The sequence below is a fragment of the Hypanus sabinus genome, unplaced genomic scaffold (assembly GCF_030144855.1).
Source record: "Hypanus sabinus isolate sHypSab1 unplaced genomic scaffold, sHypSab1.hap1 scaffold_95, whole genome shotgun sequence".
NCBI classification, from domain to species: domain Eukaryota; kingdom Metazoa; phylum Chordata; class Chondrichthyes; order Myliobatiformes; family Dasyatidae; genus Hypanus; species Hypanus sabinus.
Genome location: NW_026781804.1, coordinates 421,803 through 443,431, shown reverse-complemented (window position 1 = coordinate 443,431; position 21,629 = coordinate 421,803). Strand labels below are relative to the sequence as shown.

Here is a 21,629-nt window from a genome sequence, read left to right as displayed (position 1 = left end):
CTTAATTTCATGAACGATCTGAAGCGTCGGTGTCTCGTGGAGATTGTCAGGTGTATACTTTCAGGGTTCAGAGAGACTTCCTCCATTGACTTTCCTTTCGACCGATTGTCGACTGCTGATATCCTTTAATCAATTCACTTACAAGATGCTGGAAACATTTTCCAGCATCAGGAATACATACTATTTGGTCATTGTGGCTGTCGGTGTTCCTGGTAAGTGGCGTTGAGTGCTATGATTAAAAACAAAGTCATGAACGCTGAACGGAGTACTATCATTGATGAAAATTATATACTCCTCGATGAAAGACTCAAAATGTTTTAATGAAATTGCCTTTAGATGACATAAAACGAAAGACAAAGAAACATATACCGGCTGTATGATTGTCGTTGGGTGACATAGCCTACTTACTGTGTGGTATTAAACAAAAGTGTAGTAGAAAGATCAATGCAAGGTTTATAATCTCTAAAATATTCCGATCTGCGCTTGTTCCCGGTGACGGAAATCCATATCAATGAGTACGTGATTCACAAATAAGAATTCTTGGTTACATTGATAAAACTCCCTTGTTGTAGCCCTAATTTATGTGACGATAGCTTCGGGGCACCTGCACTTTTACTAGGCACTGAAAATACTATTGGGAACTCATTATTATACCTCGATCTTGCACAATTTATTGGTCTATTTGTGGCCGGTTAATCGCAGCTTTTAACGTTCGCTGAACTTTGGTCCAAGTAACACGTTGCTATTGTCACATGACGGCAGATGAAAACAAAATGTTTGGTACATCCGTCTCCGTGTTGTTTGTTTGTTTGTTTTCTTGTCTGCTGATGCGTTCGTTGTCTTTTTGCAATATTCTGGATTATTAATGTTCAGATGACAGGCAAAAACATTCCCTTCACTGACTGAAATATGCCAATGGATTTAGTTATTAACTGAAAGGCAAACCATCCTGTGGAGTGGCGATCTTGTAAACCTTGAGGAAGCAGGAATTGAAAACTCATTAACAGTCAACAAATTTTAAGTTTTATCTGAAAGGCACTTGCAGACTGCAAGTGTGCACAGAATCCCTTACATAATAACGTGATTGCTTCATTCGGATATTTGCTGAAAGTTAATGTATTATTATACTCCTGCTTCCTCTCGCTAAATTGTATTATCCATCAGAGCTTGCCTTTGATTAATTGCGGTTTTGTAAATAAATGTCATGTGGCATGTTACGGATATTTTTGAAATGTTTCTCCATGTCTGGACAGACCCGCATGGTTACGGGATATAGCATCCGCTTGAGGATTATAGACGGGTCATTCTGTTGACAATGAGAATAATATTTAGAAATACCAGAACTCAGTGTAGTTCCCATTGTCACGGAGAGACACACTTGAACAGCACTGAGCACAATGTGCTGATTCTGGTCATAGAACTCAGTGTAATTCCCATTGTCACGGACAGATACACTTGAACAGCACTGAGCACAATGTGCTGACTCTGGTCATAGAACTCAGTGTAATTCCCATTGTCACGGACAGATACACTTGAACAGCACTGAGCACAATGTGCTGATTCTGGTCATAGAACTCAGTGTAATTCCCATTGTCACGGACAGATACACTTGAACAGCACTGAGTACAATGTGCTGATTCTGGTCATAGAACTCAGTGTAATTCCCATTGCCACGGACAGACACACTTGAACAGCACTGAGCACAATGTGCTGATTCTGGTCATAGAACTCAGTGTAATTCCCATTGTCACGGACAGATACACTTGAACAGCACTGAGCACAATGTGCTGATTCTGGTCATAGAACTCAGTGTAATTCCCATTGTCACCGACAGACACACTTGAACAGCACTGAGCACAATGTGCTGATTCTGGTCATAGAACTCAGTGTAATTCCCATTGTCACGGACAGATACACTTGAACAGCACAGAGCACAATGTGCTGATTCTGGTCATAGAACTCAGTGTAATTCCCATTGTCACGGACTGACACACTTGAACAGCACAGAGCACAATGTGCTGACTCTGGTCATAGAACTCAGTGTAATTCCCATTGTCACGGACAGATACACCTGAACAGCACTGAGCACAATGTGCTGATTCTGGTCATAGAACTCAGTGTAATTCCCATTGTCACGGACAGACACACTTGAACAGCACTGAGCACAATGTGCTGACTCTGGTCATAGAACTCAGTGTAATTCCCATTGTCACGGACAGACACACTTGAACAGCACTGGGCACAATGTGCTGATTCTGGTCATAGAACTCAGTGTAATTCCCATTGTCACGGACAGATACACTTGAACAGCACTGAGCACAATGTGCTGATTCTGGTCATAGAAGCGTGAAGGAAAGCTTGATTTCTGGCGACTTCTGAGATCTCCATGAACCTCGTTGTCTCAGAATGAAACAGAAAATTCTGGAAAGCGTCAACAGGCCGGGAGGTAACGGTGAAAAGGGAAATGCATTTAATATTCCGGGTAAGTCTGATGAAGATTCTCAGACCTCGAACAGTAGCTCTGTGTCCCGTTCTCCACTGATGTCTGACCTATAGAATGCATATTCTGCTTTATTTTAAACTCCGATTTTCTGCACCAGCAGATATTTATTTTTAATTCCCCACTTTGTTACTCTGCAATTGTTCAGCTAAAATACTGATGCCTTTCATTTTCATGAGGGGACACAATTGCTAAGTAATTATATGTTATGACTGCATTAAACTGTGTTACTTCTAAATCAGAGGAAATTCAGATTAATGAAGCATGTTTTAACAAGATACATTAACTTACGCGATGAAGACATATAACTAGGTAGGCGGTGAAATTGTCCACCGTTCGTTTGCTTAATTTTGACTTTCTGGAATTGGGTCTCGAGACTGATCGATATTGCGCTCATAATACTGGGGAATTTCCGTATCTAGATCTCAGCGAGTTCTCAGCGTCTGCATAGGAAACGATTAAACGGGAGTTAAAATCTGGCAGCTGACGTTTCAGTTAAAGCAAACAGGGATATGTTCCCCTGTGTATACAACAAGAGGCACGTACATAAACACAAGATAGTTCTGCTCTCCCCGTCAGGCGACAGCAAGGATGTTGAAAATTTAGTGGCAGGCTGCAGTACTCAGAGCAAATTGTCTAAATATTTTCCTGGAAAATGTACACAGTATTGAAATAAAACAACCTAGAATTAGCCAAGGTGTAGAAATGGCAGCAGACACAAATTCGAGTTCTGCCATCTAATGTTGGGTTCTGGGCGGAAATGTTGACATTTTAGTCGTTCCCAAGACGCCACCTCAGCTGTCGTTCTCTTCCGGATTGTTGTGTGTGTCAGTCTGGTACCCGGCGAACGTCTTGTGGACAAATCTTCCTTTTCGCTTTACTACACTTTACAGAGGCTATCAAGAATAATAAGGGGTTAACCATTTCATAGACAGGCATTATCTAGTTTGATCCAAAATGACTTTATCAATTGCAATGTATGATGATTACTTTGTCTTTTTTCATACAATTTTATCACCTCGTGAAAGACGCCAAGTGATGTAGGGAGTTTCCTTCACATACTCACGGTGCAGTCTCGGCTCCCTTCACGACACGCACTTTATTACGGTCTGTACCAGCAGGACTCTCGATTTTACCGATAAAATTGGAGGCTGCGGTCAGCACAGAGAGAAGAAAATACAGCAGAAACCAGCACGTTTCCTCTACTTAACTGATGGACCGTTGTTATTGATTAAAGAATGTTGTACTGATGAACTGCTGTTATTGATCCGAGGGAAGGTTATACTTGATGGACAGATGTTATTGATCTGAGGGAGGGTTATACTGATGGACTGTTGATATTGATGTGAGGGAAGGTTATACTGGATTGTTGTTATTGATCTGTTGGAAGGTTATACTGATGGACTGTTGTTATTGATCTGAGGGAAGGTTATACTGATGGACTGTTCTTGATCTGAGGGAAGGTTATACTGATGGACTGTTGTTATTGATCTGAGGGAAGGTTATACTGATGGACTGTTATTGATCTGAGGGAAGGTTATACTGATGGACTGTTGATATTGATCTGAGGGAAGGTTATACTGATGGACTGTTGTTATTGATCTGAGGGAAGGTTATACTGATGGACTGTTGATATTGATGTGAGGGAAGGTTATACTGGATTGTTGTTATTGATCTGTTGGAAGGTTATACTGATGGACTGTTGTTATTGATCTGAGGGAAGGTTATACTGATGGACTGTTCTTGATCTGATGGACTGTACTTGATCTGAGGGAAGATTATTTTCCAGAAGCTTTAACGCTGTTTGCCTCCTGGGACATGATGCCTGCCCTTCTGTTTGTTTTTCGGGCTTCCAACATCTTTTTTTCCAACTTTTATTTTACCTTTTGCCCGGCGGAGCAGCCTCGATTTGTCGAATAGGCTAATGCTGCTCCCCTGTCTTCTGGCCTTATTGCTTTCTGGGAGCGGCCAGTCGGGCCCGGAAGGGACTGGGGGATTCAGAGAAAGTGAGCGAATTGCAGCGATCCAGAATGGACTGCAGGCGGTGGTTTGTGGTCTATAAGTTTCACCATCCAATGCTTCTTGGCGATAACCCGAGATGGTCAGTTTCGAAGAGGACTTGTAGACTGGTGATGCTATCAAGCCCGTTGTCATTTGAACAACCGGCATTAATCTGGAAAATGACCATCAGGTGCGTTCGCATCCAAGGGGAATAGGAAACAAACGAGCGTTTCCGGACGAAGGGTCTTTCCCAGAATTGGAAAGGAGACAGCATTGATATCTCTCTCTGTCGCACCCGCCCATCTCTGTTGTTCTCTCAGCCAGGTTACAACAGTGTTATCATTGCCCTTCACATCTGAGAGTGAAGGACAGCCCTGAGAAAGTCCTCTGCGCCGCACTTTCTCAATCCTATATCCATCTATTTGCCCATTTCACTCATCCATTGACCATTAACATTTCCTACAGCCGATTCCTATGACATGACTACCCAGCTTCCACTCGGAAAGAGTCCTCCCTTTCTACACTCACTCAAGTGCCTATAACTCCAACCCACTTCCGACGAACTACTCCGAATTAAAATATTAATTGCACTTCTCTTCCGTCGGATCAGATCTGAGAGCCGAAGGCATGCAGAACATTATTTTTTAGGTCTAGAATTTCAGTTTTATAACGTTAGTTCTTCCAATCCAAATGTTGTACATCCTAATGTTCATAGTTCAAAGCATATTTATTATCAGTTATCGACATAAACCAGATTGAGATTACTTTTCTTGCGGGAATTTGCAGGAATATGAAGAAATGCTACACAGTCCCTCAACTCCGGTTAAGATGGCGCTACCGAGCAGGTGAGACAGCTCACTGGTGATGGAAAAGTTAAGAGATCTCACTAAAATATTACTGAGGAATTTTTTTTTCTAAGACAAACTGCGTTCAATTGTTGCCACAAACAGTAAAGAGGCGAGAGATGACGAGTCGAATTGGGGAATGAGTCGAGATGGTGTGTTACAGGATGGTTGCAGACGGAGTTCCGATGCTCGGACAAGTGGCCCTGTGCGGTGTCCAAGGCAATGGATTCTTCCGCTGTACATTTGTATGGTCGATTTCTACGCCGACCCATATCGAGTGAAAAGACAGGGTGTGGGGTTCCGGGGCGAGAGGTCATTTCGCTCGTTCTCAGCCATGGTCACTCCTCTGACCATAGCGATGAGGTTGTGAAGATTTCACTGGCTTTTGTGCTCCGTGCCCGCTAGTATGATGAACGGTTAAGCGAGGCCTTGGGCTTACTCCGGGCTGCTCCGGTGATATGATCTAAGGACTCAAATTTCGATGGTCTTTTATTTTTAATTTTAGCGTTCTTTCATGTTTTTACTTCATGGCTACCTGCGAGCAAATAAAAAGCAAGATTGAATAATTTATACCTTCTTTGATAATAAATTTACAGACAGATGGACAAACAGACATACTTTATTGATTCCGTTACAGCCGCATCAACCAAGAATAGTGAAGAAATATAACAATATAAAACCATAAATAATTAAATAAAAATAAGTTTCTCATGCCAAGTGGAAATAAGTCCAGGACCAGCCTATTGGCTCAGGGTGTCTGACACTCCGAGGGAGGAGTTGTAAAGTTTGATGGCCACAGGTAGGAATGACTTCCTATGACGCTCAGTTTTACATCTCGGTGGAATGAATCTCTGGCTGAATATACTCCTGTGCCAAACCAGTACGTTATGGAGTGGATGGGAGTCATTGTCCAAGATGGCATGCAACTTGGACAGCATCCTCTTTTCAGACACCACCGTCAGAGAGTCCAGTTCGACCCCCACTACGTCACTGGCCTTACGAATGAATTTGAAAGTTTGAATAAGACAATGTTCTGATTCCATACCTGTTTTCTCTTCTCTGCCGCACAGTGAACATAGTGGCGATTGCAATCCTGTCCCGGGGGAAGTGCGGCCTCTCCACGTGCACCACACGCTACCTGGTTGCCATGGCAGCGGCGGATCTGACGGCAGTCGTCACTGCGCTCTTCACACGGGCCAAGTACTATTTCCCGGGATCCTTCTTGGAGACGTATCCCTTGTGTAGCATTATCTTTGTACTGCAATGTGCTTCCAGAGATTGTTCGGTCTGGCTCACCGTCACCTTCACCTTCGATCGGTTTGTCGCCATTTGTTGTCAGAAGTTAAAAGCCGGCTATTGCACAGGAAGGACAGCGGCCTTGGTTCTGGCGACAACCTCCACTCTTATGTGCTTAAAAAATATCCCCTTCTATTTCATTCATAACCCAAGAGAGATAATTAACGGTGTTTTATGGTTTTGTAAGCTCAACCCTGCTTACTACATTGAATACCAGTGGGTGAGCTTTGACCAATTCGACAAGAGTTTAACCCCACTGATTCCATTCGCACTAATTCTGGTCCTCAACACCCTGACGGTCCGGCACATTTTAGCGGCCAGTCGGGTTCGTAAGGGACTGAGAGGTCAGAGAAAGGGGGAGAACTGCAGTGACCCGGAAATGGAAAGCAGGCGGCGCTCTGCGATCCTCCTCTTCACCATATCCGGCAGCTTTATCATTTTGTGGTTGGCGACTGTTGTCAATTTCTTCAAATATAACGTCGGAGGGACAGATCCCAATAGCTACGCCGATTCTGAATTTATCTTGGAGGAACTTGGATACATGTTGCAGAACCTGAGTCTGTGCACGAACACATTTATATATGGAGTAACACAGTCTAAGTTCAGAGAGCAGTTCATAGCCGCAGTTAAATGGCCAGTGATCACAATTGTGCGCTTCATCAGGAGACATAACACTTGACAGTAGACTGTGTTTATTCTGTCACGTACCCCGTAACTGGGTGTCAGACCAGCAGAGAAAGAAGAATCCGTTGCAGTCTGGTGGTACGAAACTAAAGGTGTTTATTAGTGTAGCAATAATAATCAATAATAATCAAGCTCTATCGATGTATGAGTCAATATACAGTAAATCCATAGTCTCTCTGCTCTCTGCCCCTCTTATCTGTAGCAGATGTTCTTGCCTGTGTTTCATCTCTCTCTCTCTCTCTCTCTCTCTCTCTCTCTCTCTCTCTCTCTCTCTCTCTCTCTCTCTCTCTCTCTCTCTCTCTCTCTCTCTCTCTCTCTCTCTCTCTCTCTCTCTCTCTCTCTCTCTCTCTCTCTCTCTCTCTCTCTCTCACTCTCTCTCATGAGCAACATAGCAACAGCAATATATTCGTGGTTCTCGGGGGGGGGGGGGTGGATGGTTAACTCTGCACCCCATTGTCCATCAGGTCTGTTCATCACTCATAACAATTCCCAATGGCCCCAGGCTATGATGTGATACTGAACTCCAGATATTATAATCACTCGCTGTAAATAATCACCATCGCGGGCGATAAAGTCAATTCAGCAGAGGCCATAATGTTAGATCGACAATTTTGCTGTTTATGCTTTGGAGCAGTCACATTTCAAGATTCGTGATTTCAAGTTTCAAGATTGTGTAGTGTTATTCCCTGTAGATAGATGTAAGGAGATCAAAATTAATTGTTACTCCGGATCCAAAGCAGCAGAAGAAAAACACAAAGAAACACACCAGAAAAGCAACACAGTAAATATCAATGCATAGGATCGATCACATCTACAGATTGCTTTCATCTACATAAAGTGTCGTTCGGCTGTGTCTGGCCCGAAGTAATAAAGTACTGGCGGAGCTCGTGGGCGGATGTGTTGATCACCCTTATTTCTGGGGGAAAGTACTTACTTTGTGGCTGATGGTCACGGGGTGGTTTCGACGTTGCATCCTCCCTGATGGGATGGGACAAACAGTCCATGAGCTGTCTTTCACGATGTTACTGGCCACTGACCGGCACCTTTCTGTCTATATGTCCCTGATTCAGTTCGGCCGGTGCCAGTGGTGAGTTTGCCCGTTTTCACCGACCGTTGCAGAGTCTTCCTGCCCGCTGTGATACAGTTTCCGTACCAAGCAGTGATGCAGCTTGTCGGGGGGGGCTCTCTACTGCGCATGTGTGGAATGACGTGAGTGTGGATCTCCTCAGAATGCCGAACTGTCCTGACTGTGTTCTGGGCCCGGGAGAGCAGACAAGCTGTCTTGTACCGCTCAGACAATTGGCTTTATATTTCCTTTACTTCTGCTTAACGCTGTCGTTTCGTGATGGAATGGGACGGGTTTACATCGGAAATAGGCATTAAAAAGCCGGCCGGCCATGTGGCCCAGTCAAAGTTCCTCCAAATGGCTGCACAGGTTTCAGACTTTCACATTTCTCGGGAACAATTGTTCCTCTGTCTTATGTAAATTGAATCCTTACAAATGTATCAAATTCTGCACATATCAGAATAGAAAGAAATTACAGACGGTAATTATTTCTTTCTGTTTATCAAAAAGTTATATTGTCATTACTAATTCTCCAAGTATTACTGTAATCATCAATAAATCATTGTTAGTTATACTGAGAAACCCTATTGAGCACAACTGCTTCAGACATGTTCTTGATTGCATTCGTAAGATAACACATCACTCTTCATTTATATGACGATCAAAGTAGACGGCCGGACGACAGCAACTACTGTCACGTTACTGTCTCACGGCTGGACAAGAAAACATGGTTGTTCCGCTGAGCCTAGCTTTCTCATTCCGGGTGTTGTTTACGTGCAGGCAGATACACGCACTCACCCACTGTCCCGCATAAAGCTACGGACAAGGTTATAACGACATTCCCGAGGAAACACACAGGGTTATACATGCAGAAACGGAGACAGACGCGCATACGTACACACAAACACACACACACGATGTGACCTACATGATCAAGTATAGACAGATTTCCAGAAGCCACACGGGTACAAAGACACTGAGACGCTTACGCATGCAAACGGCCGGGCAGACACATGTACACCCAGACACTCACACACGGAAATGTAAGCACAGGAGTGCACACAGATGGACGCACGGAAATAAATACTCAGATACGCATAACGCGATTGTGATAAATAAACAACACGTGCACAAACCATGACACACACACGGGCGGACGCATAGATATGGACGTGTCCTCTTTTGCATTTCCCATTCTAACAACATCGGACAAGTGCCACGTTGTTACCGGTGAGCGCGCCAGGGATTCTGGGTAAGGGTCAGTGTAGTGGAGACCTAGAATTAGACCTGAGCTGTCGAGATCTAACTGTGGGTCCACGTGTCCAAATCCCGTTCCCCCTTTTCCGTCTTCATATCTGTTGTTGCCTTTCTCTCGCTCTCTCTACTGTGAAAATAATACCTTAAACCCTCATTCCCTTCTTCCGTCGTACACTAGAGTGCGGATTTCCATAATGATGTTCACCTGCCACACAACTGCGCCTCGAGATGCATATTTACAATATCGAACTCATGATTGTATTGGGACATTTAGGAATTAAACGGCGTTCTATTTGAGAAAACAAATAATAATATTGGAAATAAATAAAACATTCTGCACAAATCAGTGTATGTTTCTTTTGAGTAAATTAGAAAGCAATGTGACTGGGAAACATATGTTTGGTCCAGATACCGTTATTTTCAACTACAAAGAAAGCTTCTCTGCAGGAGCTCGTGTTTATAACTCTGAATCAGAAGTGATGTTAAATCTAATGTAATCCACAGTAAAACGGTCGACTCCCAACTTTCTCCAAACAAAGTGGAGAATTCAACGTTGTGAAATTACAATTCTGGTCTTCACGAGTAAAACTGTTGCATTATCAACCGTAAAGATCGATAAATCCCCAACAGAGGCTGGAATTTTCGTTATGGCCGGAGCCTCTTTCCTCCTGTGACTCAGCTCCTGAACGAAGCTCGATCAGGTGTAACACCCGACTGTCCCTTAGCAACGCGCGTTCAGTGGTCATTCCTGCTCTCCCCGTTCTGTTTATAATCTCTCAGACTCTTTATATGTTCCCATTTATTTCAGTTTGATTACTGACTGACAATGAGCAGGTTCTGATTCTGAGTAACACGGGCTGATGAGGGACGCATGGGAAGAGCTTGCCGAGGCCCTGGCTCAGATGTTTAAAACATCGCTGGAGATCGGTTAGGAACCGGGTGGATGGAGCGCAGCATACTGGAGAGACATTTCGAGATCAGTAGGAAGGTGGCGACCAATCCGGTAGTCGGCAAAGTGTTTTCAAGTGTAGGTTCTGACTGACCTAAACGTGGTTGAATTTAGTGATTAATAATACAATCAAACGAGGAGATTTCTGTAGGATTGACCGAGACTGTTGCGGCATTGTGAACCACGGGTGAGGTTCTGAAAGACTACCGTTGTATTTTCAAACCAGGGGACTGCGGGTTTCCAGTGAACTCCTGGGTCGCAATGAACAAAAATACAAATAATAAATCACTGTAGAAAATTAGTGAGATTTCATGGTTAACTTTGACAATTATAACTTTCTGTTTAAAGCACTGTAAAGTTTATTTTCCATTCCTTAACTATATTTGTACCGTACTTCATAGAATGGTCTCTAACCGGTTATTGATTGGTAAAGGCTGATACATTACAGGGACTATAAGATAGGAACATGGATGATGGAAAAATGCAGCGTTATGTTGGAAAGGAGGGTGAGATTGATCTCAGAGTAGGTTGTAAGATCCCGCATCATCGGAGGCCGAACAGCGTGTAATGTGTTGTAGAGTCTGATGTTCTATGTTCGAAATGTTCACACGTCCATCGAGTCCAAGTGATGTTTTTTTCAGAGAACTATTTGAAACAGTGAATATGAGAGTCATGTTGTCAGTTTTCAGAAATGTTCTGTGTGAAGCGCTCAGTGAGTTGGGAGGCCTCATGTCATTCTCAGCCCCACCAGTTTGGCGTGGAACAGCAACACAGAGTCAGCTGTATGTAAACCCTGCGTTGTTTGAGGAGCGTTTTCATTGACCAGTCCACCTTTACACCAGTGAAGAAATCATTTATAACAGGAGATCAGTTCGAATGTGAGATCAGCGGGCTTTATACTTTTCCGAAATCGGGGAGCTGACGAGTTTATGTCGGGGAATGAACTCCAATCTGCAGTACAAGAGCTCACTTCATTTTACCAGGTCTGCCCCAACTAAAGACCAAATCCACTACCTTCTGTTCCCTACAAGGCCGGTAGCAAGGAGGTAAATATTTCAGAGGGAAAGGGATGGGCATGACCCCCCCCCTTTGGACAATTACCTCCCCGCAGAGAGAAAGTTTCATTTCGACACCAAAGAGTTTAATCTGTTCTGTCGGTACTCTGGGGATTTCCAATTAAATATTACAAACTATTTAAATGACAGCTGATATTTCACCCGCTGACACATTCACTATATTCCATCTTCTTAAATCTGTTATTTATTTTCATGAACGATCTGAAGTGTCGCTATCCCGTGGAGATTAGCAGGTGTACAAATTGAGGGTTAAGGAAGATTTCTCCCATTTATTTACATTCGGAACGACTGTCGGCTGCTGAAATCCTCTCATCAACCCACTCAGAAAATGCTGGAAGCATTTCTCCGCATCAGGAATATATACTATCTGGTCATTGTGGCTATCGGTGTACCTGGTAAGCAATGTTGAGTGTTGTGTCATGTTTCAACAAAAGTCATGAACGCTGAGCTCAGCTCTATCATGATAATGATATGCGACTTGATGAAAGACGGAAGCTGTGTTAATGAAATTGCCTGTCGGTGGCACAGAAATCAAATATGGTCTCATAATATCTCATAATGTCTTGTAACGTTACAGAGAACAATCAGCATGATGATTTCTGTCTGTCTGATGGGATCGTGTGTTATTTCATTCTCTGGAATCACTGGTCATGAACGTCAGGGGCTTTAGACTGAAATGTTCCGTTTGCATTTTCTCTCTGATTCTCATTCATCACATTCCTTCTCCATTCAGCCGCACTGTGATCTGAGGATTTGACACAATTTCAGTGTGACCGGTGTCGTGTTTTTGTGAAAAATGCCGGAGTTCACACACATTCATTCCAGGTGAAGATGAGCAGTGGGATGGGAATCATGGAAACCCAAGTTTAACAAAAGCCTGTTTATTCCCCTCCATCGCTGCAGCGCGACTTGCTGACTTCCTCCAGGTTTTTGTCTGTGTTCTTCATCACCAGTCATTGTTTCCCCATCCTGACCAAAGAAACCCCACCCACAGCGCCACAATATTATGATCAGTGTCCCATAAGTGTTTTTTTAACTTTAAATTTTCGAATCAATTTCGACTCACTGCGCAACACCCAATCCGGAATTTCTGATCCCACGAGCTGCTCTACCAAACAATCTTCAGGCATTTTACACAACCCCCCCCCCCCCCTTGGGATACAGCAGCATCCTCATTTTCGCAATTTACCTTGATGTCGAAATTCCCCATGACTACGGTAACTCTGCAGTTTTGTCGTGCATTTTCTCTCTCCCGTTATAATTTATAGCCCGCATTGTTGCTAATGTTCGGTGACCTGTACCTTAACTCCCGTCGGGGTATTTGTACCCTAGCTGTCTCTGAGCTCTAACCCGACGATTTAAAACCTTCTGATCCTATGTCACCTCTTTCTACGAATTAGATTTCATTTGTATTTTTACCAACAGAACTACCCAACTCGTCTCTCTGCCTGCCCGTTCTTTCGATGCACTCTTGGGGTTAATCATCATTCAGCTACGAGTCAGTGAAGCCTACAGTGTCAAAGCTGCCAGTCCCCAATTGTGCTACAGGTTCACCCACCTGTCCGTGTAGACGGTGCAGTCAGATATCACACCTGTCAGTCCCCAATTGTGCTACAGTTTCACCCACCTGTCCGTGTAGACGGTGCAGTCAGATATCACACCTGTCAGTCCCCAATTGTGCTACAGGTTCACCCACCTGACCGTGTAGACGGTGCAGTCAGATATCACACCTGTCAGTCCCCAATTGCGCTACAGGTTCACCCACCTGTCCGTGTAGACTGTGCAGTCAGATATCACACCTGTCAATCTTCAATTGTGCTACAGGTTCACCCACCTGTCCGTGTAGACGGTGCAGTCAGATATCACACCTGCCAGTCCTGTATTCGTCACTCTTCCGCACTTTGCCCCTTTTATGTTTCAGCCCTTCCCCTTGACTACAATGTTTTCCTATCATCAGCCTGTCCTTGCTAGCGGTCTCACTACACATTGCCTCCATTTCTTTAAGCAACTACTGCACCCACAGCCCTATCACTCCGGTTTCTACCCCATTGCCAATTTAGTTTGATTACAAATAGTTATTGTTCTTTTATGGATGTTAATAGACAGTAATATTATAGGACCAATCAACTGTGACAGTGGAAAAGAGTGTATGGAACCTGAGGAGATGGCAGAGGTACTTAATGATTACTTTGCTTCAGTATTCAGTACGGAAAAGGATCTTGCCTATTGTGGGGATGACTTGCAGCAGACTGAAAAGCTTGAGCATGTAGATATTAGGGAAGAGGATGTGCTGGAGCTTTTGGAAAGCATCAAGTTGGATAAGTCGCCGGGACCAGAAGGGATGTACCCAGGCTACTGTGGGAGGCAAAGGAGGAGATTGCTGAGATTGATGATCTTTGAATCAACAATGAGGACGAGAGCGGTTCCGGAGGATTGGAGGATTTTGGATGTTGTTCCATTATTCAAGAAAGGGAGTAGGGATAGCCCAGGACACTATAGACCAGTGAGCCTTACTTCAGTGGTTGGTAAGTTGATGAAGAAGATCCTGAGAGGCAGGATTTATGAACATTTGGAGAGGGATAATATGATTAGGAATAGTCAGCTTGGCTTTGTCAAAGGCAGGTCGTGACTTACCAGCCTGATTGAATTTTTTGAGGATATGACTAAACAGATTGATGAGGGTAGAGCAGTAGATGTAGTATATATAAATTTCAGCAGGGATTTTAACAAGGTAGCCCATGCCAGGCTTATTGGGAAAGTAATACGGCGTGGGATCTAAGGGGACATTGCTTTGTGGATCCAGAATTGGCTTGCCCACAGAAGGCAAAGTGTGGTTGTAGACGGGTTATATACTGCATGGAGGCCGGTGTGCCTCAGGAATCTGTTCTGGGAACCCTACTGTTTGTGATTTTTATAAATGACCTGGATGAGGAAGCCGAGGGATGGGTTAGGGAATTTGCTGATGACGAAGGGCCTGTATTGTGCTGTAGGTTTTCGCTACTTCTATGTTTCAATACTTCACTAATTGTTGCAGAGAGCTGGCAAGTATTGTGCGTAGTTTAGATATATTAAGAGCGTCTATTCACCATGAGTGTGGGGCAGAATTAAATGCTTTTGGTAGTCAAAGTGAAAGATTTCAGCTTTTTCCCCGGACTTGATTTGGAATTAAAGAATCTGCTCTTCTGTCAGTATATTGTGGTAATCTAAGTGAGTGCTGATTTGTTGCGAAATACATGGAGTTACAATTTAATATACAGTTTGTAAGCAAGTAATAGAACGATATTTTGATGTTATTTATGATTTTTCATTTAGCTACGATAAATGTTTGTCTTCCATCAAAAATTCGGGCACTTTCTCAGGATTTTCAAGTAATCTGTTGATATGTATTGATAGGGACGGATGAATATGGTTATTAGTATTATTATATTTAAATCATTTAATCTTGGATAAGTGCGTTACCCTTTGGACACGCTTTTAAATGGATATTGCAATAACTCCTTTTTCTGACTCAAATAAAGTCCGAGAGCAGAGAGCAGAGTATATTTTGATAAGTTAGCAAGCACCCGGTGAAAAGCAATAACAACTCTCTCTCTCTCTCTCTCTCTCTCTCTCTCTCTCTCTCTCTCTCTCTCTCTCTCTCTCTCTCTCTCTCTCTCTCTCTCTCTCTCTCTCTAGCACTCTCTCCTCTCTTTCTGTCACTATTTCTAACTCTCCCTCACACATACACACAGACACACACACATTCTCACTCTCTCACTCTCTCTCACACACTCACTCTCTCACATACAGTCATTCTTTCTCTTCGTTCACCAACAACTGATATCAGCACACCAACGTATTCACCTGTAATATGTCAACTCTGAACTTATAAAACACTATGTACATTACAGTTATATCTTCTTTGCCCTGCTTCAAGCTTAGTAAGGAATTTTGCTCCCATTTCTCAGGCATTTGTCCCTTTCGCTAGGTAACACCATTTACAAGCTATGCTTAAATAATTTTACCTTCGGGAAGCGTCAAGAGGAGAACAACCAGAGAGCCGCACGTGGCCATGAACATTGCTGATCGCACTGGCAGGTTCGGGGATCGAATACACGGTTTGTTTTCCCGTCCGGCCGACCTGCGATGCCGTTGGTGATGGTTGTTCAGCTGATGATCAACTCCGATTCCGCTGATCGACCCAGGCCTGCTGACTCTGACTGTCAAGGCAGCTTGTTGGTGCTGTACATTGTGAGATCCCCGCTCATACCGGCTGCTGGCACATCAGTGATTAATAAGCCGTTGTTGGAGATGCACACACCCAGATAGCATCGGAAAATAACTAACGAGTTGTTTTCTCACCAATACTCGTATGCTACTCTTGTTGTGATTAGTGCATGCGAATCTACATCATATGCCCACCGCCCACGCTTGCTGAGGCCTCACTCTTTCCGGAAGCGAATGCAAAACCAAAGACGTGAGTGCCCTCACTGAATTTAGCTTGCCCGCCATGTATTGCGGCGTGCGGTTCCTCATGTCCGCCGGTCTGAGACAGGTCGGACGTCTGCGACGTCATAGATGGGGGCAATGTGAGCCGGACGCGGCCCACGCACTGCAGATCATCTCTCAGACAATTTAATCAACGCGAAAGGTCATGCCTTCCTTTTTGCAGAAGTTAAACATTTCGCGTAATTGTTGCAAATTTTATTAAATCTCTGATCCCCCTCATAAATTAACGAAAATTTCAAACAAAGAACAATTAAATTAACGAGATTCCGAAATTGGCGGTATTTTGCGATATTCTGGCTCTGGTGTTAACAGGGTGTGGAAAATACGGAGGTTTAAGTCCGAATAGTTATTCTTTTCACGTGTTTGTGTCGGCCTGCTGTTTCCCCAGGCTATTAGTTTGATTGGGCGTTGTAAATTACCCCGACTGCATGCATGTGTGGTGGAATCTCGGCAGAGTGAATGGGAACGTGGACTGGAAAAAAAACAGAAATTGCCCGTTTACTGTGAGTTGCATCGAATCATGTTTCGTTCCGAGACGCGGTGACGGCTTTGTTTCGTCCGGCTTTCTGAGAACCCTCTCATGTCACTTTCAGCTGACGTGGGCAGGGGAGGTCGTGTCGTGCCGAGGTGCTCATTTCTGTCCATCACAGTCCTGTGTATCTATAGCGGTCTTTATTTATTGAATCCGGAGGTCAGGTACAGTTCTGTGTTGTTGTTTCTGTACACGAGTAAAAATATAACATTTATCGGACAAGGCCGCTGTGTGCTGTGAATAGTAATGGATGTGGAGAGAGATATTTTTTCTCTATTCCCCACCCCGCACATCCCGATTGCTTTCCTGTACTATTTGAACGTCTCGCAGCCTTCGCTTCTTTCACTATCCGTTGCCGCTATTTATTCCGAGCGCTACATTTATGAAAGTTCCCAGTTCATTACAGGAAAATTGGGTCCTCTTCCTTTCTCATTAGCTAAACCAACACAAGAAGGATCTAATGGGTCTCGGTGAGAAATGTCTACTGCTCTTTTGGGCTAAAGCAAACCCGGTGCTTTCTATGTCATCGCGGTGTTTAGACCCAGGAATCTAGCAAGGCAGCGGATGATCATGGAGGGGTCGGACCGGCGATATTTTCCTGTGCCGGCTTTCCTGTTCATCTGGGACACTACGGAAAGGAGAGCTTTATGAAATAATGAATTGTTCATTAGGCGGGGATTTCCAAGCTGTTTCCAGTGTTATGGGCTGCTGGTAGCGGTCACAATTCATCTCCAATAGAATTAGAAGCAACACATCACAACCCACAGTTAGCATGGGGATTAGAACCGGAAATGCGGAAAGTTCTCCGGGTTTAAGCAGCACACAAAGAAAGAGAAGCCGTATGGCATTTTATTCAGATCCCCCTGACGATGAAGCGTTGATAAAGAGTGAAGACAGGTTCGTTTTCAGCAACTGCGGCGATTGACGAAAGGTGAATGAAACAAAGGATAAAAATAATAGGGTAAGTCAAAGTCAGAGTGGATGTATTGTTAAAACAATGTATGTGTCGTCACAGACTAACCTGAGATTAATTCCCTTGCCGACACTTACAGGAACAATAAAATATAACGGAAGTTAAAAAACTGTGGATCTATATGGACAATCAATGTGCAAGGAAATACACATTGTGCATTTTTTTTCAATCACCGATTCTTCTTTTTTCCCTCTGGTTATCTACTGCAAATGGCAAGGCTGCACTATAGGCCAGACTTCAGTGGTAGGAGGATAATCATGGAGGCTGTATCTCAGATGGATGCTTGGCAAAATGGTCATTTCTGACACAGACAACCGTCCCACCACAGAAGTCTGCAATGTGCTCAAGATGAGACCTTTGTTCTCAAGCTTGTGTTGGGTCTCGCATTGCATCCGAATCGGTTATCGTCCCTCAGTCAAAGTATTCAGCTCTTTGCGATGGTTGTTGACTAACGACAACAGATGCTAAGGACTTGATTGTCTTTATTCAACCAGACACTGATATCAATGATCAGGAAACAGTGCTGCAGTTTTATAGAACTCCAGTTGAGTTGCACCTGAAGCATTGCATTCTATTCTGTTCTGTTCGCTCCTCTACAGGAAGGAGATATATATTAAAGTCCGGTTTATTAATGAGTTTACACTTCATAGCAATACTTCGGTGAATGATGTTTACCACTATATTGTAGCTGTGTAAGGAATCAGATTGAGTTATACTGCTGTAGGATCCTGTAACGTGTTGGATTGCCTCTGGTTTCTCTTGTAATTTTCTGTATTTATCGTCTTGAATTTTTTGGTCTTTAATTGTGTACTTTTAGTCATGTTCGTGTTAACCCCCGGGTCCTGCATTACCACGAGGAACTCTTCTCTTCACAGGAAGAGGCTCCCACTCTGAGCCGGCCGGTCGGGCTTCCTTGTCTGCTCAGATCGAGGTTATTATTCTCGTAATTTTTGTTTCTGAGCTGAAATTGGGCAAACCTGCGCACGTTCTTTTCTCAACTGCTATTCAAGTCATATTTCGGAGTGCGCCTTTCTGAACGGTTGCATAGATATTGCTGTGTCACCCTAACGCCTTTGGTATTGACTTTGGAATTATACCAGTTGTAGATATTACTCTGTTCATGTTGCAAAACTTTTTTTAAAAAATCGCCTTATTATTATTATTCTACCTTTCATTCTGTATCTCCACAGTTTGTTGTCTTTCTCATATTGGTTATACACCAGTTGGTGCGGTCTTTCAGAGAATGCATTGTGGTTGTTGGATATATTGAGTATGCCCAGAAGAATAGGAATCCCTGTTTTGTACATAGTGATATACTGTACTTTGATAATAAAGTTCCTTTGAACATTGAACTTTGCACTTGGATTAACGGGCTGCTGCTGTGAAGAGTAGTTTAACAAAATGGAGTCGCTTTCCCGGGAGCGCCGGGGATGGAGGGGTGGCATAATAGAACTTTGTAAAAGTTTTATCGGGGCAGACAGGGCCGAGAGCCGGAATCGACCTCTGATGGAATGGTATAATATGAGACGTGTATAGATAAGCCGAGGAGGAGGGAGTTAATAGAAGATGTTCGGGACAAGGGAATGGTGGGTGTCTGGAATGTAGATAAGGTGAGAGAGGGAAAGTTAATAGAAGATGTTCGGGACAAGGGAATGGTTGGTGTCTGGAATGTAGATAAGGTGAGAGAGGGGGTTAATAGAAGATGTTCGGGACAAGGGAATGGTGGGTGTCTGGAATGTAGATGAGGTGAGAGAGGAGAAGTTAATAGAAGATGTTCGGGACAAGGGAATGGTGGGTGTCTGGAATGTATATAAGGTAAGAGAGGGAAAGTTAATAGGAGATGTTCGGGACAAGGGAATGGTGGGTGTCTGGAATGTATTATCTGGGTTTGGGATGAAGGATGATTAAGAAACACGTGCAGAAAATCTGCATAGAATGGAAGGATATGGACCGTGTACCGGCAGAAGTGATTCAGTTAAAGATGAAACATCAACATTTTAAGTAAGATTAGTGTACTATTTTTGTTTTGTACAATTTTAGAGTGAAAAAAAATGGAAAGGAGCACCAGACAAAAGTTTGGGCATTCCAAGAGATTTGAGCTCTCAGATAACTTTTACCAAGTTCTTAGATAATAGACAATTGACAGTAGGTGCAGGAGTAGGCCATTCGGCCCTTCTAACCAGCACCGCCATTCACTGTGATCATGACTGTTCATACATAATCAGTACCCCGTTCCTGCCCTCTCCCCATATCCCTTGACCCCACTATCTATAAGAGCTCTATCTAACTCTCTCTTGAATGCATCCAGAGACTTGGCCTCCACTGCCTTCTGGGGCAGAGCATTCCACATATCCACCACTCTCTGGGTGAAAACATTTTTCCGTATCTCTGTTCTAAATTGCCTACCCCTTATTCTTAAATTGTGGCCTCTAGTTCTGGACTCACCCATCAGCGGGAACATGTTTCCTGCCTCCAGTGTGTCCAATCCCTTAATAATCTTACATGTTTCAATCAGATCCCCTCTCATCCTTCTATATTCCAGTGTATACAAGCCCAGTCGCTCCAATCTTTCAACATATGACAGTCCCGCCATTCCGGGAATTAACCTTGTGAAGCTACGCTGCACTCCCTCAATAGCAAAAATGTCCTTCCTCAAATTTGGAGACTAAAACTAAGAGTCCAGGAGGGGTCTCTCCAGGGCCCTGTACAGCTGCAGAAGGACCTCTTTACTCCTGTACTCAATTCCTCTTGTTATAAATTTAGCATGCCATTAGCTTTCTTTACTACCTGCTTGCTTTCATTGACTGATGTACAGGAACACCTAGATCTCGTTGTACTTCCCCTTTTCCTAACTTGACTCCATTTAGATAGTAATCTGCCTTCCTTTTCTTGCCACCAAAGTGGATAACCTCACATTTATCCACATTAAACTGCATCTGCCATACATTTGCCCACTCACCCAACCTGTCCAAAACACCCTGCATTCTCATAACATCCTCCTGACATTTCACACTGCCACCCAGCTTTGTGTCATCAGCAAATTTGCTAATGTTACTTTTAATCCCTACATCTAATTCATTAATGTATATTGTAAACATCTGCGGACGTTAATTAGCTTGCTGGGGCTATGGCTTGTTCACAGTCATCGCTACGAAAGGCCAGCTGATGCAAATTTCAACGCTTTCTAAATACCCTGACTCCTCAAATCTCGTCCCAACAATCAGCAGCCATGGACTCCTTTAAGCAGCTGCCTAGCGCTCTGAAAATGAAAATAAATGACGCCCACAAAGCAGGAGAAGGCTAGAAGAAGATAGCAAAGCGTTTTCAGGTACCGTTTCCTCAGTTATCAATGTAATTAAAAAATGACAGTTAACAGGAACGGTGGAGGTCAAGTTGAGGTCTGGAAGGTCAAGCGAATTTTCTGAGAGAACTGCTTGTCGGATTGCTGGAAAGGCAAATCAAAAACCCCGTTTGACTGCAGAAGACCTTCAGGAAGATTTAGCAAACTGGAGTGGTGGTGCGCTGATCTACTATGCTCTTCCATTGAAGAGAGAGATGGCGAAGGCACTATCGGCTCGGGTCGTCAACTGCAGAGATGGCTGGAGCTCGGAGAGGCAGACGCTCTGGGAAAGGAAGCTGCAGCTTTGGGTTCAGGATCATTCGAAGCGTCGGGCAGCCGAATCCGGGGCTCAGAGAGAGGAGGTTGGCTGCCCCGGGGTTGCTGTATATCGAGGCAGAGTTCCCGGAGAGGTGATCAGATAGTTAGTGGTTTCCTGCTGCTTCTGGATGGCGTACACACGTCGGCGGAGAACTCCCTTTAGGTGAGCATTCTGTGCTGGGTCAGTCGATGGTTTGCCGATCCTGTCAGGAAATGTGGAGGAGGCTTGACTCAGCCGCAGAGCAGCGGATACGATCCAACGGGGAACGATCACTTTAGTAACAAGCTACAAAATAGCAAGTCC

General features: G+C 43.8%; 1 protein-coding gene across 1 annotated transcript; it reads left to right on the top strand.

Annotated features, from left to right (window-relative positions):
- The first annotated feature begins 2,406 nt into the window (after positions 1-2,406).
- Positions 2,407-7,321, top strand: LOC132390551 (probable G-protein coupled receptor 139). Its single transcript, XM_059963163.1, has 2 exons — positions 2,407-2,482; positions 6,417-7,321. The coding sequence occupies exons 1-2, from the start codon at positions 2,407-2,409 to the stop codon at positions 7,319-7,321; spliced, it is 981 nt and encodes a 326-aa protein (XP_059819146.1).
- Positions 7,322-21,629: the final 14,308 nt, after the last annotated feature.